This window comes from Mirounga leonina, unplaced genomic scaffold (genome assembly GCF_011800145.1).
Source record: "Mirounga leonina isolate KUSES-001 unplaced genomic scaffold, KU_Mleo_1.0 Mir_127, whole genome shotgun sequence".
NCBI lineage: Eukaryota > Metazoa > Chordata > Mammalia > Carnivora > Phocidae > Mirounga > Mirounga leonina.
This window is the reverse complement of record NW_023270316.1, coordinates 51,854,192-51,869,195: the sequence shown is the minus strand read 5'-3', so window position 1 is coordinate 51,869,195 and position 15,004 is coordinate 51,854,192. Positions and strand designations below refer to the sequence as shown.

The 15,004-nt window shown below is 49.0% G+C and overlaps 1 protein-coding gene across 1 annotated transcript; it reads right to left on the bottom strand.

Moving 5' to 3' along the window:
- Positions 1 to 466: 466 nt before the first annotated feature.
- RGCC (regulator of cell cycle) lies at positions 467 to 14,126 on the bottom strand. Its single transcript, XM_035003299.1, has 5 exons — positions 13,965 to 14,126; positions 13,279 to 13,464; positions 4,643 to 4,750; positions 2,129 to 2,191; positions 467 to 848 (listed from the first exon to the last, which is right to left on the bottom strand). Exons 1-5 carry the CDS (start codon positions 14,011 to 14,013, stop codon positions 841 to 843), a joined length of 414 nt encoding a protein of 137 aa, XP_034859190.1. The 5' UTR covers positions 14,014 to 14,126; the 3' UTR covers positions 467 to 840.
- Positions 14,127 to 15,004: the final 878 nt, after the last annotated feature.

The following is a 15,004-nucleotide window of genomic DNA, read 5'->3' as shown; positions in this document are numbered from 1 at the left end:
GTAAGATATGAGGAGAATAGAGATGGAAGAGAAACCCAACTTCCACCAAAACTACAACCCTCAGTCACAGGGATGAAAAGTACAACATAGGGAATATAGTCAATAACACTGTAATACTTTCTATGGTGACAGATACATTTAATGCAGTGAGCGCCTGGTAATGCATAGATCACTATGTTGTACACCTGGAACTAATATAATATTGTATGTCAACTATACCTCACTAAAAAACTCTACAATCCTCAAATTAAAATTTCCCACGAATCATATGCCAACATTTCGCCTCTGGAGTACTGAAGCATCTTCAAAGTGACCCTTAAATTCACCAGCCTACTGTCTAGAGCAACGTGGCGGCACCCAAGGCCCTTGTTAGATGTCAAGAGGTGTGTTATTCCCACCAGAATATTATTTGACTGGGAATACACTGAAAGAAATAAAGGGGAAAAAAAAGAAGTTAACAAAAATACACACTCTAGTTCAAATTTTATTTGCATACAAAAATATATTATACTGGGAAAAGCATATTACTGTTTCCAACTATATATAATTAATTACAAATATGTTCACAAAAGCACTTTAAATTACGGGAAAGCTAGGTTTTGAGAGAAAATAGAATATTAGCGTGGATCATCTGTTCTAATAAGCTGTAAGCTGGTAAACCAAGTCAGTGTCACTGTCTAAATTGCCCAGAGATGATCTCAAAGGCTGGTGTTAGGACAAGCCTGAGAATGGCCTGGTGGCAGGTGAGCGCTCATCTCTGTCTGCTCTCATTTTACCAGGTCCTTGGAGCTTTCCGAAGCTTCTCCCTTATGATGAAAGGACCCAGAGCTTCTCCTTGTTTCACATGCCTGTAAAGAAGAGATAAATAAGGTTATCCACTCACAGAAGTTTCCAGCGCCTCTGCTTAACCAGATGACACCATCACAGGCATGAAAGCACCAAACGTAACGGCAGGCTTCCCACGTAATCTATGTCTGATTAACTGGTACAACTGGGCAGCCAGCTGCAATTTCCATGAAGTAGGCAGGCTTGTTCCATGGATGGGTCTCATACAAATTGTGCTGTAATTACCATAATCTCTGTCAAAACAGGCCTTGGTCTTCTGATGTGGGATGGTACCGCATGGAAGAGAATGGGCCATAAAATTCTCCAATAAATAGAAAATACACAAGGACTTTCCACCTGATAGTTAGGTCTCAGTGTTGGGAACAGAGTCATTTTTAAATAACCAGCTTTGGATCTCATTTTTCAGGTTTGACCTGGCTGTTTAGCAGAGTATAGCATAAAATATTTCTTAGGGAAAATCAACTCTTTGGTTGAAAAATTAAGGGGCTAGGACAAAATTCTTCTGCTCTGTGATTGCCAAGAGTAGAGTTGCTGAAACTTTTACCCCGGAAGCTCTAGCTGATCCTTCTGGCTCTTGCAGTCCTTTCCTTTTGAAACACAGGGGGTAGACTGAATCTCAGGGCCCCATCTTCTGGAGGCCCCTCCCCTCCCGACGCTGTAGTTATGGTCTGATATCTTCAGTTCCCCACATTTTCGGTCACACAAAAGGGGTACCATTAGTGCAAATGCCAAATGGTAAACAAGGTAGTGTGTACTTAACCCAGGTCTTTCACTGATTGGCGTGGGCCTTTGGTTACAGGGTCTCCCCAGGCCAATTCTTTCTTTTGGGACCCTCTAGAAGTCAGACCTCCCCAAGCCCCTGGATCTAACCTGGGAGGACTTCCCTGGCCCATGGGATGGAACCGCCTGGCTTGTTAGCATGTTGCTTTTGTGGTCAGTTGGCTCATTTCTCCTCTGAAAAGCCTGCCGGGCCATCGTGGTGGTAAAATTCCCATCTTGCTCTAACAACTGCTCTGCATTTCTCAAACAAAATGTCATTGTTTGCTGGTGGCCCGTTCTCACCCTTTGGAAAGACACACGATCCACATGAACGCAAGATTATCCTCAGAATTTCTTTCTGAGCCACTAGGGTTCTGTTTTGGAACCCAAAGAAGCCTGATGATGTAACTTCCTGCCCCTAAGCAAGGTAGTAAATATTATGGCACTTTACCAGCAGTGTTGGTTGGTTTTCTGTTTGATTTTTTTTTTTTTTTTTTTTTTTAAATACCAGGCATGTACTCACTTGCTAATGTTCTGTCAAGATCAGCAATAAAGTCTTCTAGCTCTTTCGTGTCTCCTAGTTTGGCTGAAAAACAAGAATCGACCTTCAGTTTCCATATCAACAGCTCATGCCGCCCTTGGTTCCCAGGATTATGTGACCCCATTTCGCATCCCTGCATCTACAGAGACATTATTTTCAAGTGTCCTATACCAACCCTCAGTGTCTGCTCTGGTGTTTCTTATAGTCAATTCAGACACTGATTCTGAAGATTCACCTAAAAGTCTCCTTCTTGTTTTTTCAGTTCATCAGCCCTCCAGCCACCCCCACCCCAACAACCTGGAAGGAGAATCTCCCTTCACTACCTTAAAAGGGCAGGGGGAGTGAGGGGCTAGGGGAGAAGATAAAAGTTTTGATTTTGGGGCGCCAGGGTGGCTCAGTCGGTTAAGCATCTGCCTTCAGCTCAGGTCATGATCCCAGGGTCCTGGGATCGAGTCCCACATCGGGCTCATTGCTCAGTGGGGAGTGTGCTTCTCCCTCTCCCTCTGCCTCTCCCACCCACTTGTGCTGTCTCTCTCTCTCTCTCTCTCTCTCTCTGGCTCACTCTCCCTAAAATAAATAAATTTTTTTTTAATCTTTAAAAAAAAAGTTTTCTAAAAAATAAAGTTTTGATTTTTTGATTATGTAGGATATGAATTATCTATCAAAAAATATTCGGTAAGCATGGCACTGTGCAGAGCGGACACCCAGAGTCAATTGCCCGCTCTGCCTCACCTCTGACCCGTTCTTGTTTGTGCTATCACCCCAGGGCAACACTGCCGCTCTGAGTCCCTCCAGGATGAAATGTTAACGAAGAGCCACCGTGCTTTGTCAAAATGGTACGGGGAAGGCAACGTGAGGCTTCCGGGTCCGGAACAGCCCCATCCCATCCAGGTGGCCGCACAAGGCAACAGGTCCTTATCTTGCTTTTGTTCCCTCTGTATCCTGAGATATACACGTTTCCCTGTAGAGCTCATCATTCATGCCTTCTCTGAAATGCATTCCTGGATAGTTTTATTAATTAACCCTTGCTGGCTACAAATAGCTCCTTGTTCTTAGCTTTTATTTTTTATTTTTTTTTAAGATTTTATTTATTTATTTGACAGAGAGAGACACAGCGAGAGAGGGAACACAAGCAGGGGGAGTGGGAGAGGGAGAGGCAGGGTTCCCGCGGAGCAGGGAGCCCGATGCGGGGCTCGATCCCAGGACCCTGGGATCATGACCTGAGCCGAAGGCAGACGCTTAACGACTGAGCCACCCAGGCGCCCCTGTTCTTCGCTTTTAGAGTTAATTTGCCACTAGAGCTTTTTCTCTGTCTTTAATTCCTATCTCTGGAGGATCAGGTAGCAAATCTGGGCACGTTTGAAGTCACTTCCTAGACTGCTCTGTCTCTCTGAATTCAATAGCTCCGTTCTACCCACAAGGAGCTGGACAATGGCAGAGATCCCACTGGCTGGTGCTAACACTGCTCAGTTGAGAGGAGAATTTAAAAATCACTCTTTTGAAAAAGAGGGAAATTCCTCCTTAATGCCAGGAGTGAGAAAAGTAATAGAATCTTCCTATGTCTTTCTTAACTGTGTTCCATTTTTATTGCATTCTGCAACTATTTTCAGCAGTATAATGTTTCTTGAGGAAAAAAACTCCTTTTGTTTTCAAAAGGGCACTTGTCCAATACAACAGAACATTCAGCTCTCTAGCTAGAGACACTTGACAAGTTCCAAAAAATAAGAAACTGCTCATGCATCTTTAAAAACTTTTTTTAGGTCTATTAATACCACAGTAGAGCCAGGCTGGGGCTGCTATTTTAAATCATGTTAGATCATTGCTTGTCTCATGAGGATGACCCCATTTAATTGTTAAATTGGTAATCTGAAAGTGTTGGTCAACTAGTTAAGAAAAAAATCCCACTTGGGCGCCTGGGTGGCTCAGTCGTTAAGCGTCTGCCTTCGGCTCAGGTCATGATCCCCGGGTCCTGGGATCGAGCCCCGCATCGGGCTCCCTGCTCAGCGGGAGGCCTGCTTCTCCCTCTCCCACTCCCCCTGCTTGTGTTCCCTCTCTCGCTGTCTCTTTCTCTGTCAAATAAATAAATAAAATCTTTAAAAAAAAAAAAAAAAAAAGGAAAGAATCCCACTTTCTGCAAAGCCTAACTGCTGCTGAGTTTTCAATTCTAGAACCAACCAGTCCGGGAGAGAGCACTGTCATTTGGCAGTCTTGATTACACCATGTGAGAGAAAACAGAGGCTGGAAATATAGGTTTTCTCTCTCCCTGCGAATTTGGATTCTTTTCCCCACCCCCCATTTATCTGATTCATTTTCACACTGATCAGAATCTTGAGAAAGAACAAATTGCACTTCACATTGTCCCGTGTGAGGATGTTAGTTCTATTTGTTTCACACGTTTGGGGAAGATTGGTCAGGGATAAGGGGGAGGAGAGGAAAGGCAGAGAGGGGAAGGCCGTAAGGAAGCCAAAAAGCTCCCACGCCAGCTAATGAGCCTACCTTTCCGAGGAGTGCCAGCCGGCGAGAGCAGAGCCGGAGCGGAATCTGTTGGAGAATTCAGTTTCTCATCACTGAAGCTGAAGCTGTTCCTGTAGAGTGAATCTGCACCTTTCAGGAAAGAAAAAGTAACTCATTCAAGGTGGTTTTCAGGCCACATCTATTGATAACCAACAGCTCCTCTCTAAAAGGAGCAAAGTTGTAAAGAAAACAGGTTGATTTCCAGATTTTATATTTATGCCCCCGAAATGACTTGAGGCAGGGGAATGTGCGTGTGTGTGTGTTGTGTGTGTGTGTGTGTGTCATGCACACCAGGGGCCTTGCTTCTCTAACAAATGGAGAGTGAGATAGGATGCTCATGACCAGATCAGCTTCCTTTGCAACACAGAGGAGCCCACTGTCCAGGTGTCTAACTGACAACCAAGCCAATACTTGGCTGACTCGGGGTGTTTGGGATTTTAGACCTAAAGAATCCTCTTTCCTAAAAAATGTCCCTTCTGCCCTCTGAATTCTCTAAAATACAAATACAAGGTTTGTTCCCATTAGTTAATAATCCTCCCTCCTGGGAGTGCCTGGGTGGCTCAGTCGGTTAAGCAACTGACTCTTGATTTCAGCTCAGGTCTTGATCTCAGGGTTGTGAGATCGAGCCCCTGTGCCGGGCTCCATGCTCAGCGGGGAGTCCACTTGAGATTCTCTCTCTCCCTCCACCCCTCCACCCCTCTTTTTTTCTCTCTCTAAAATAAATACATCTTTTGAAGAAATGTTTAAAAAAGAATAATAATAATCCTTCCTGGCTGCTCAAGAGAGTCTTTGTCATGGTTCTCCTGAGAACCTACACTCACTCTAAGGATAAGCTAGAGGGTCAGAGATAAATACTTCTTCTAGAGGTTGTCAATTACAGACACTTTGAGTGATTTTGTGGCTCCCTCTATTGTCATACCCCCAAAGACCAGGGCAAGAGCAAGGCAAGGTCCCAGGAGCAGGGCTGCACTGGGAGTCAAGGGAACCAGCTCAGCTACTTAGGGACTCAGGCGCCCTTGAGCAAGACAGTATCTGTGAGCCTCAGCTTAGCCACCAATAAAATGGGAAGGCTTCATAATCCTTCAAGTCCCTTCCAGCTCTTAAGTTCTGAGAGTCTACTTCTCTAGACCCTGCCAAGAAGGAGGAAACCAACCCACGGCCAGCCCAGCCATGTGGCCGTGACACAAGAAGGGAACTGGTGGCTGAGCTGCACCCACTCAAAGGGCTCAAAGGCAGAGCAGCCAGCCGAAGCAGGATGTGGTCTGTGAGGTCACAAAGTAACAGCCTTCCTGGTTAAAGCAAAACACAAAACCAGCCATGGTTGTGGCAGAGATGAGCTCTGGAAAGGCTCTTCAGGTGAGAGAGGGCAGCTGAATCAAGAGGGCCTGGCCAGGACTCTACTCTTCTTTGGGATTCACCACTTCAATCCAGGGACGTCCAACTCAGGAGGAGGCAAAAACATCTTTCTTTGGTCTCCATAACTTAAAGTGAACCTGAATTAAGTTGCAGGTATACTCAGAATATAGATATACTCAGAAGAAAAAGGGTTTTCACAACCAGAGGTTTCTCATCCCAAAAGAATTCAGCTTCATCCCTAAAAAGGCTGCTTCAGGTTCTCAGGCACGACACCCAGCTTCCTTTCCTCCCACCCTCCTCTGACCAGGTGGCCCCAGCGCCATCTCGTCTTCCTGACCTACACACTCATCTTGTCCACTCTTCCAAACATGCCCAACCTTCCCGATTTTTTCTCCCTTCAGAGGTCCAGCCCAAGTCACCTAAAAGGACCACAGTCACTTTTCAGGGCTTTGATGATGAACACCTACTAAGATCCAAAATACCAAACCTCATTCTTGTACTTCCCCAAAAATATATTCCTCAGAACACTGGTCCTTTGGAAAGAAGAACCATGTAATCAACTAAGTTTGAGAAACACTGAGCACCCCTCAAGATTCCTCCTGTGTCCTCCCACTTTAAGGTCCCTGAGAAGTCTTATGATAAACCAGCTTGGCCTTATTTCTCAAATTTAACTATGGGACACAATTTTCATGGCAGCAAGTTAATATTTCTCAGGACACTTGCACTCCATGGAACTCAGCTGGGGAAGCCTTTCTGCCTTTGTCAGCTGAGCCTACCTCTAGAGCAGTCTGGATTTTCTCAAGGGAAAGCCTTTCCCTTACATACAAGAAAGTGGTCACATCTGCTGCAGACCTACAGCAGAGCATTACTGTGTGTCACCCCATAATAGGGAGGAGAACTGCCACAAATAGAACCTGAGAAACTTGTAGGGAAAAGATGAGGTAAGACTTAAGAGGCAAGGAAACCAGAGAGGGCCCCCAGGGAGGCCGACCTCGTGCCCAGACCCCTGAGCCAGAAGGAAGGGATATGAGGCATTTGGCACATAATCTTGGTTCTGAAGGACACTAGAGAGCATCACCTGCATCCCTGGCCCAGAGTGCCCAGCCCAGAGACTTGCTGGCCCAGACTTTAGTGGCCACACCTCTGGTCTCTATCTCCCCAAAGCAGTCAGTCCTTGAGATCCAGTTTTGCCATCACACCTCACTCCACCCTGCCCTGCACTACCAGCCCTAGCCTTGACTTTGGACTTCATCTCTCTTCTGCTCCAACTCAACAATTTCCCAGCCACATATACTCATCCTTTGGAGGAGGCGGGGGTGGGGGTGGGGGAGACACGCACACACAATTTGTTTTTCCTCACAGACAAGTAGACTAATGTCATTGAGTTTTCAGGGAAGAAATGATGTCAACATGGAAAAGGCTATTGCAAAATGAGGACTCAGGAAAAACTCCGGGTCACTCAGGTGGTTTTGAAACTCTGTAGAGAATGAGTCATAGGACCAGGACATTGCCACAGTGGACCTCTTGGCCTTTAAAACCTGGTGTGAAAATGCCTTTTTGATCCAAGTATTTTCCTCAAACTTAGAAAATATATAGACAAACCGGCTGTTACTTGCCTAATAAATTTGGCTGCAAACCAAACTTAAAATAATCAGAAGTTTCTCTTACGGCTAATGAACTCATGCTACTCCCCCAATGAGGGAGGGAGAGAAAAAAATACTAGGTTACAGTATCTATATATAAACACACGCACACAGGCATGTCAACATAGCAAGTGCTCCCTTCCCCATTTCCCCTCTCCCCTTACACCTCCCCAACCACACACACACACACACACACACACACACGTCACACCGGCACATTGCCACACCTCGATTCCTCTCTCTCTCCATGAGTTTCAGCGCACAATCTGAGCCAGACCTGACTCCAGGCTCCAAGATATTCAACCATCAACAGGAAATGAACCCCCAGCATCCTTGAGCCAAACCTGTCCCCAGTTTAGTTCCACCCTGTGGTAATACTGTACACACGTCATTCATGAAGAAAGCAACTTCCAGAAGCCCAAAGCTACTAGGAAGCCCAGCAGAAGCTGCCACGGTAGAGACGTTCAGGATGGGAGGCCGTGACAGCTGTGTGACCCTGTGAAAATCACTTCATCTCTGAGCCTCAGTTTCCTCTGCAGCAGAAGGGGAATAGTAATGAGGCACTCCATGTATGATTCCTATGGTTTTCATGATTTTATTCTAAAGTTCCTGGCGAAATGGAGGATGACATGTCCAGGAGAGGAGAGGTCGCCACAGAGAATAGTAACCATCAAGATTCTGGGGCCAGGCTTCCTCCACTCCCTCAGAGAGTAGCAAAACTCTTAATTAAGAGAAGCTTATCTTCGGAGGCACCTGAGAGGAAACCTCCCTAAAACAAGCCACCAACACAGGAGGAGCCCAAGCTCTAGACCTCGCTTCCTTTTATCCAATAAGATTTCACTCCACGGACTTTTATTAAGTACCCTCCGTGAAGATCTCATGGAAGGCATTGTGGTAGATGAGAAGGTAAGGAAAGTTTGACTTCCTGTTCTTTTCACTCCTCTGGAACTCTATCCCTTGCAAAACAACGGCCAGTCAGTCTGATAAAATGACAGCAACGTGTTGCTGGCTGATAGCGTTTTAATGTATGACCGCCCCGCCCCAATATCAGGTGCTGTTATTAACAGGGGTTCCAGGGGCACATACGGGGATGATTTGGGGAACCTTGGCAGGTGATAAGACTAGATATTTCAGGGCTCCACAGCATCTACTTCAATCAGCTCTAAAGCCCCATCTCATGAGCATCTCAAAGCCCCATCAGAAATGTCCTTGGCAAGTCAACTTGGCCAGCCGAAGCCAGGAACCTCGAGCTCAGGGACCAAGTTTTCTAAGACACCAGCTCAAGAAATGTCAGCATATTCAATATACAAACATCCAACTTTAGTGCTCACCCACACAGCTTGAGAAACTCAGCTGTAAAAACAGAAGCTTGTTTGAAAGGTAGTTGTGCTTTTTGAGCTTGGGGGTGGGGAGAAAGGTAATTTAGGGTTAGCGCCGACATGTGCTACTCCAGAGGGAAGGAAAGCCACAGACGGTAAGCCTTGCCCAGAGCTCCTGTAAATATAGAACAATCCCACACGTTGAAGACAAGCAAACTATAGTAATTAACTGGGAAAAAGAAAGCCTTGGACCTGTTTCCCTTTTGCCACAGGGAATGGGGGGGGCGTGCGGGGGCGGGGCGTGAATCTCCTTTCAAGACTATCACCCCAGCTTCCCTTCTGGCACTGCTCGGCCGCCCTCGACACCTCTCCAGGTCTCCGTCAGAGTGAGCCCCGCCCCCCACCTGGAACCCCTACCACCATGCCAGGGCACCCTGGGGGCTCTGAACTTGGCATTCTCTCCTGGCTTGAACAAGTTCGGATTCCAGTCTCTGGAGTTCCTATGCCAGATCAGCCAATACGCTACCTGTCATGCTGGCACCCAGGTCCAGCAGGTGCGCAAGCTGGAAGACTCTAGGCAAAGACAGACAAATTTTCTGGTCTTGCACATGCTAAAGAAGCCAGTTCCTCTTTCCCTGAAACGGCTCTACAATATCACAACATCCCTCGCATACACAGGAGCCTTCGGATCCTTCCCGTTAAGTAGCAAAACACTCGCACCCCCCATCCCCCCACTTCAAAGGAAAAAGGTGTGCGAAACCCCAACACAGCCAAGAGAGAAGTTCCTACCACCTTTTTTAAAGTTCAAGTTAATATTATAAACTTTGCATAAAATCATTCGGTGGAAACAAATTAACACGTTGGTTAAAACTTTGTAATCATGAGTTAAAATTTCATTAAGCGTATTTGAGGAATCATGGTGTGCATTTACAGTTTTGAAAATACTGAAAAACAGTATATATATATTTTTAATTAAGTTCAAACCAAAGAAGTTTACAACCTCTGGAGCACCTCTAAGGATCAAGGTTGAACAACACTGCCCTGGCTCCTAATTACACTGCCCTTTTACTGCCGACGTTAAAACAGCTCCCACCAAAGTGTCTGAGATGACATGTTGGACCCAAGTCTTAGGGGAAGGAACAAGCCTGTTTTGATCAGCCCCCATCTGAATTCCACCCATCATGTGGCGTTATCTTGCAATTTTCATTTTGGTTCTCTTCACATCTCTGGAGGACCCCCTGTAAGTGGGAACAGGGAGTATTTCTTTTTAAATGCACATTCTTCTATCTAAGTAATTTGCTTCTTTGGATGGAAGGGATGTTTATGTTTCTTCTTTGGATGCAAGCAACCCTAATTTTTTTATTTTAGTGGGAAGGGGTAGGGGCAGAGGGAGAGGGAGAGAAAGGATCTTAAGCAGGCTCCATGCTCGGCACAGAGCCCCACACACGGAGCCCAATCTCACGACCCTGAGATCATGACCTGAGCTAAAATCGAGTCCGACGCTTAACAGACTGAGCCACCCAGGCGCCCCCAAGGAAGGGTTCTTCAAAAAACAGAATTGCTGCTTTGAGTAATCTTGTAAGGCGGCTGTACATTTTCTGAGTGATAGAGCAGTAGGTGGAAGGCAGAGTGAGAATTAAGGTACATAGCTCATATGTAACATTTCCATGCAAGACACCGGCTCAAATGTATCTGATCTATGTAATAGAGCCTGGCGTATGCATTTTAATGTTTTCTTGAAAGCATGAAACAGAGCAAATTTTTTCTTCCTAACCATGAGCTTATGGCTGTTTTGACTAGCACTACTAAATAGCATCCTTTCAATTTCACAGCTAGAGAAACTGAGGCCCAGCTATTGCCCAGGACTCTGACAGAACTCAGTCTGGACCCCACTGACCCGGCCAGATGACCACTGCCTTGAAGAGACACCCTCAGACACAACCACTATTGATTGTGATTCGGGTCCAACAGGACTTCAAGTCTATTCCTGAGGACCTAGTTCCCATTCCAGCTAACCATCCATGGTGACAAGAGCAAGGTCTTAAGAGAGGGCCCCCGTGGTTCTGTACTTATCAGAAAAATGGAGATAATAGTGCCTATCTTATAGGACTGTGGTAGAGGTTCTATGAGATAACACATTTAAAGCACAGCGAAGAGATCACTACTAGTAAGAGCTAATAAATAATAACAATAATCCTAGTAAGGGCTTGGTAAAAGTGAGCTGCTCTTGTTATCATTATCCTGGTAGGTCTCCCTTTTGGTGGCCTAAATCTCAGTAGGATCCACCTCTTCCAAACATTCTCTGCCTCAGAAAAGCACTGAACAGACAAATATGTCTAATAAATGTTTGTGCTCAGTTCTTGGTGGCAGTTAAGCACACTATGCTTCCTCAAGAAATTACTATTTGGATACACGCTGCTTCTGCCAACACTATTTCTAACCAGTCTTATGGGGAACAAACTACACATTTATAAGGAAGACTGCTGTCATCTGAGTTTTCTTTATACCATCCCCATTACTCCTCTAGCCACCAAACTAAGGGTCCGCGTAACAATTAACAACAAAAGCAGAAAGCAAAACACACACACACACACACACACGCCACCCCCCCCAAGAGAAACTATAGAATATTCCAAATATCTCCCCCCAAATCATTAAGAATGTGTTTCTGAGTGCCTTCTCGTTGAGGCCCCTGAAAACAGATCTCCAATCTGAAATCCTACCCCGAGGGAACTGCAATCACCCATATGATGGGCCAGCTCAGACCATAGTCTAGCCAACTGCGGCTGTGGTTTAGAAAGGAGTTGTTCTTTGCAATAGCGCGGCACTGGACAGACTGTCCCAGCTTTCTTTCCGGTGGGGGAGAGAACTGGTACTTGATAAATAACTTGCTCCATGCCCCAGCAGAAGGAGACATAGTTAAGCTTGGCCACAGATATTGAGACAAATCTAAAAAGTTTTTATATTTCCCTTTGAAATTGCAAATAAGCGGTCCAGTCATTACCCATAAAGTCCAAAAATACAAAACAGAAAATTAACAGCACACTATTCCATTCCTGTCCACCTCAAAAGCTGCAATTAAATCTAACCCTTGGGCAGGGCTGCCAAGGAAAGTCAAGAGGGACCCCAGGTTTCTGACTCAAACCCTGGACAGGGTGACGAGTGCCTTTATTCATTTTCAGGAGGACAGCTCATGTTGAGGTCTGGGACTGCGTCTTTTCCCAGAAACAAAGAAGAGCTTCAGATTTCAAGAGAAGAGAGTCACAAGAAGAGGTCATTGTGTCATTGCTTTCACTTCCAGAGTCAAGGGCAGCAAAGGGAGTGACATTCATGCTGGTAACCCATCCAGGCAATGAAGTCTCAAGAATAACTCAGAAAAGTTCACTTTGAAAAATAGTAAGTCATCCAGAATTTGAAAACCAACAATCACATAATATTGAAAAGTCACCAAATTTGCTGTTTGACACCTAAACAGATGTCTATAATCCTTACAGACCATTTGATCCTCAAAAAAAACTGCCTCACTCCTTGCAAGGTTGTTTAAGACAAAGAGACCCAGGGGTAGTCAGTCTCCGTTATGAGAAAAGCGGCCAGGAGGCACCTCTATTTCCATCTGCTCTCTGGCTCCCTCTCCAGCCCGAGCGGGGGTGGGGGGCGGTGTGGAAGCCAGCAGTCCCGGTGGTGGGACCTGCCTGAAGAAACAGGGGCCCTTTCTAAAACACTGGAACTCCACTGCGCCAGAGTCTTTGAAAACTGCACGCCGTGCAGCAGAAAGTCTGGGAGCTCAGAGCCAGAAGAAAATAATGCAAGAAGTTATTTCAAAAATCCCAAGAACAGCAGCTTATGAAACCTTTCCTGGTGTCACAAATTTTTCAGCACTGTGCCCTCCCATGTCTCCCTCCACCCCCCTTCCTGTGGCACTTGCCCCACACACTCTGAAAAAATGACTGCAGAGAGAGAGAAAAGGGCAGGGGACGGCAGGAGAGGTAACTGTGGGAAAGCCTGGCTTAGGTCCCAGGAGTCCCGTCTGGCTGGGTCAAGGCAAGCTGCTGAAACCCCCCTGCCTTCTGGAGACCTGCAGGCGGCAGGTAGACCAGCTGGCCCTCCAAGAGCCTCTGAGCCACAGCCCCAGGGGTCTTGTCCCCGCCGCGGGCGTCCTAGGACGGCTCGGTGCCTTGGGCTCGCTTCGCTGGGCCCCACCCCTCGGTTTACAGATCAGCACACTGAGACCCGAGTCCCCAGTGCTCCTTACTGGGAGTTCCCCGGGCTCCGGCACTTTCCCCGTTGGGGCCACACTTACTCTCCGAGTCGCTGAAGCCGCTGCTGTCGCTCACGCTAGCGCTGCTCCGCCGCTTCATGCGCTCCAGGTGCTCCTCGTAGTGGAAGTGGCGCTCGTGGAAGGGCGACGCGAAGTCGGCCAGCACCGCGTCAAACTCGCACAGCGCATCCGTCAGGTCCCCGGCGGCCGCCGAGTCCAGGGCCGGGGCTGGGGACAGGGATGGCGGGCTCAGGTGCCGGGGCGGCGCGGCCATCGCGCCCCGGGGCCAGGAGGGGGCCGCCACCATCCCCGAGGATAGCTAACATTCACGGCGCGCGTGCCGAGTGACGGCCCCGCTGTCGCGGCCCGTTACTTCTCTTTGCATGCTCTCAACCAGCCCCCGCAGCGGTTCTATTATCCGGCCCATTTCAGAGACACGGAAACCGAGCCTCCGCCGTGTGAGGGTGCCGACCAAAGGTCACCCAGCTAATCGACGCAGCGGAACACTTTCCCACGCGCCCTCGGGGACTCGTCCCCACGCTCGTCCCCCCGGGGGCGCGTGCGAACGCGTGGCGGTGGGAAGACTGGGTCGGGACGCGCCCGGTAAGGACCCCAGCCCGGCGCGGGGAGGACGCCCGAACCCGCCAGGGGCAGGGTCCGGCGGGTAAGGGGACGCCCCGGGACCCCTTTCTCCTGAAGGGCCAGGGCTTTAAGGGCCCCGCACTCACCTGCCGCCGCGGCGGCCGCGGGGCTGCTCTGCGCGGCGGGCGGCTTCATGGGCGGGCTCGGCCCCGCGCGCACGGCGGAGGGTCCGGCGGGCTGCTGAGCCCGGGGACGGTGCAGCCGCTCGCGCCGAGGCCGCAGCTGCGCGGCGCCCGCTCTGCCGCCCGCGCTCCCGGCCTGCGGGTCTCGCTCGCCGGGCCGCGCTCGCGCCGCGTCGCCTCCCGCACGGAGCGCACGCCGCTCCGTCTCGCGCCGCCGCCACCCTCCAGCCCCGCCGTCTTATAGCCGCGGGCGGAGGCGGGCCGGGGCGGGGCCGGCGGGCGTGCGCCAGCCGAGGCGCCGGGGACGCCCCTGTCCCTCAGGCGCCGCCCCCGCCACGCGCCCGCCGCGGGACCGCAGTGACTGTGCGTTGCCGGAGCCCGGGTTACAGCCCCAAATATGTACTCGCCGCTTCGCCCGCGCGCCCTGACAACCCGACTCGCTGAAGTGTCTCTGTCGCCAGCAGAGCCCCGAAGAGTTTACGATTGGGCCGCAGCTCCCCCGCGCTTCCTGCCGCGTGCCCTTTACTCCTCCAGCCTTAGTTTCCGCATCTGTGACGTGGACGAGCTGAGCCTCTGGGGTTTGCTGCGAAGCCTAAAGTAGCCCTGGGAGGCCCAGACGGGTGTCACACACGCAGAGGGAGGCTCCCGCGTCCCCACCGCATTTCCCCAGGGGACTTACGGATTGTGGCAGACGGAGTGGAGAGGGTAGAGGATGAGAGGGACAGAACTCGTGGAGTCCACGCGGTTACAAGCCTTAACTGTTCCCATCCGAGAGCCCGGAATTTGACTCTGTCCTGGGCTTTCTTGCCAGGGGGTCTTGCGTCACTTTATTCCGGAGGGGTTTTTGTCAGGGAAAGAAATGACTGCGTAGATGCGGTGCATACCCAGCGCCTTTCAGTGTCCGCACCAATGGGCAACCCTGCCCAGCCGTCTCGCGAGGGACCCAGTCATGGTCCGAATGACTCTCCTTGCACTGTCCCAGGAGGCAGCCACTAGCCACAGGT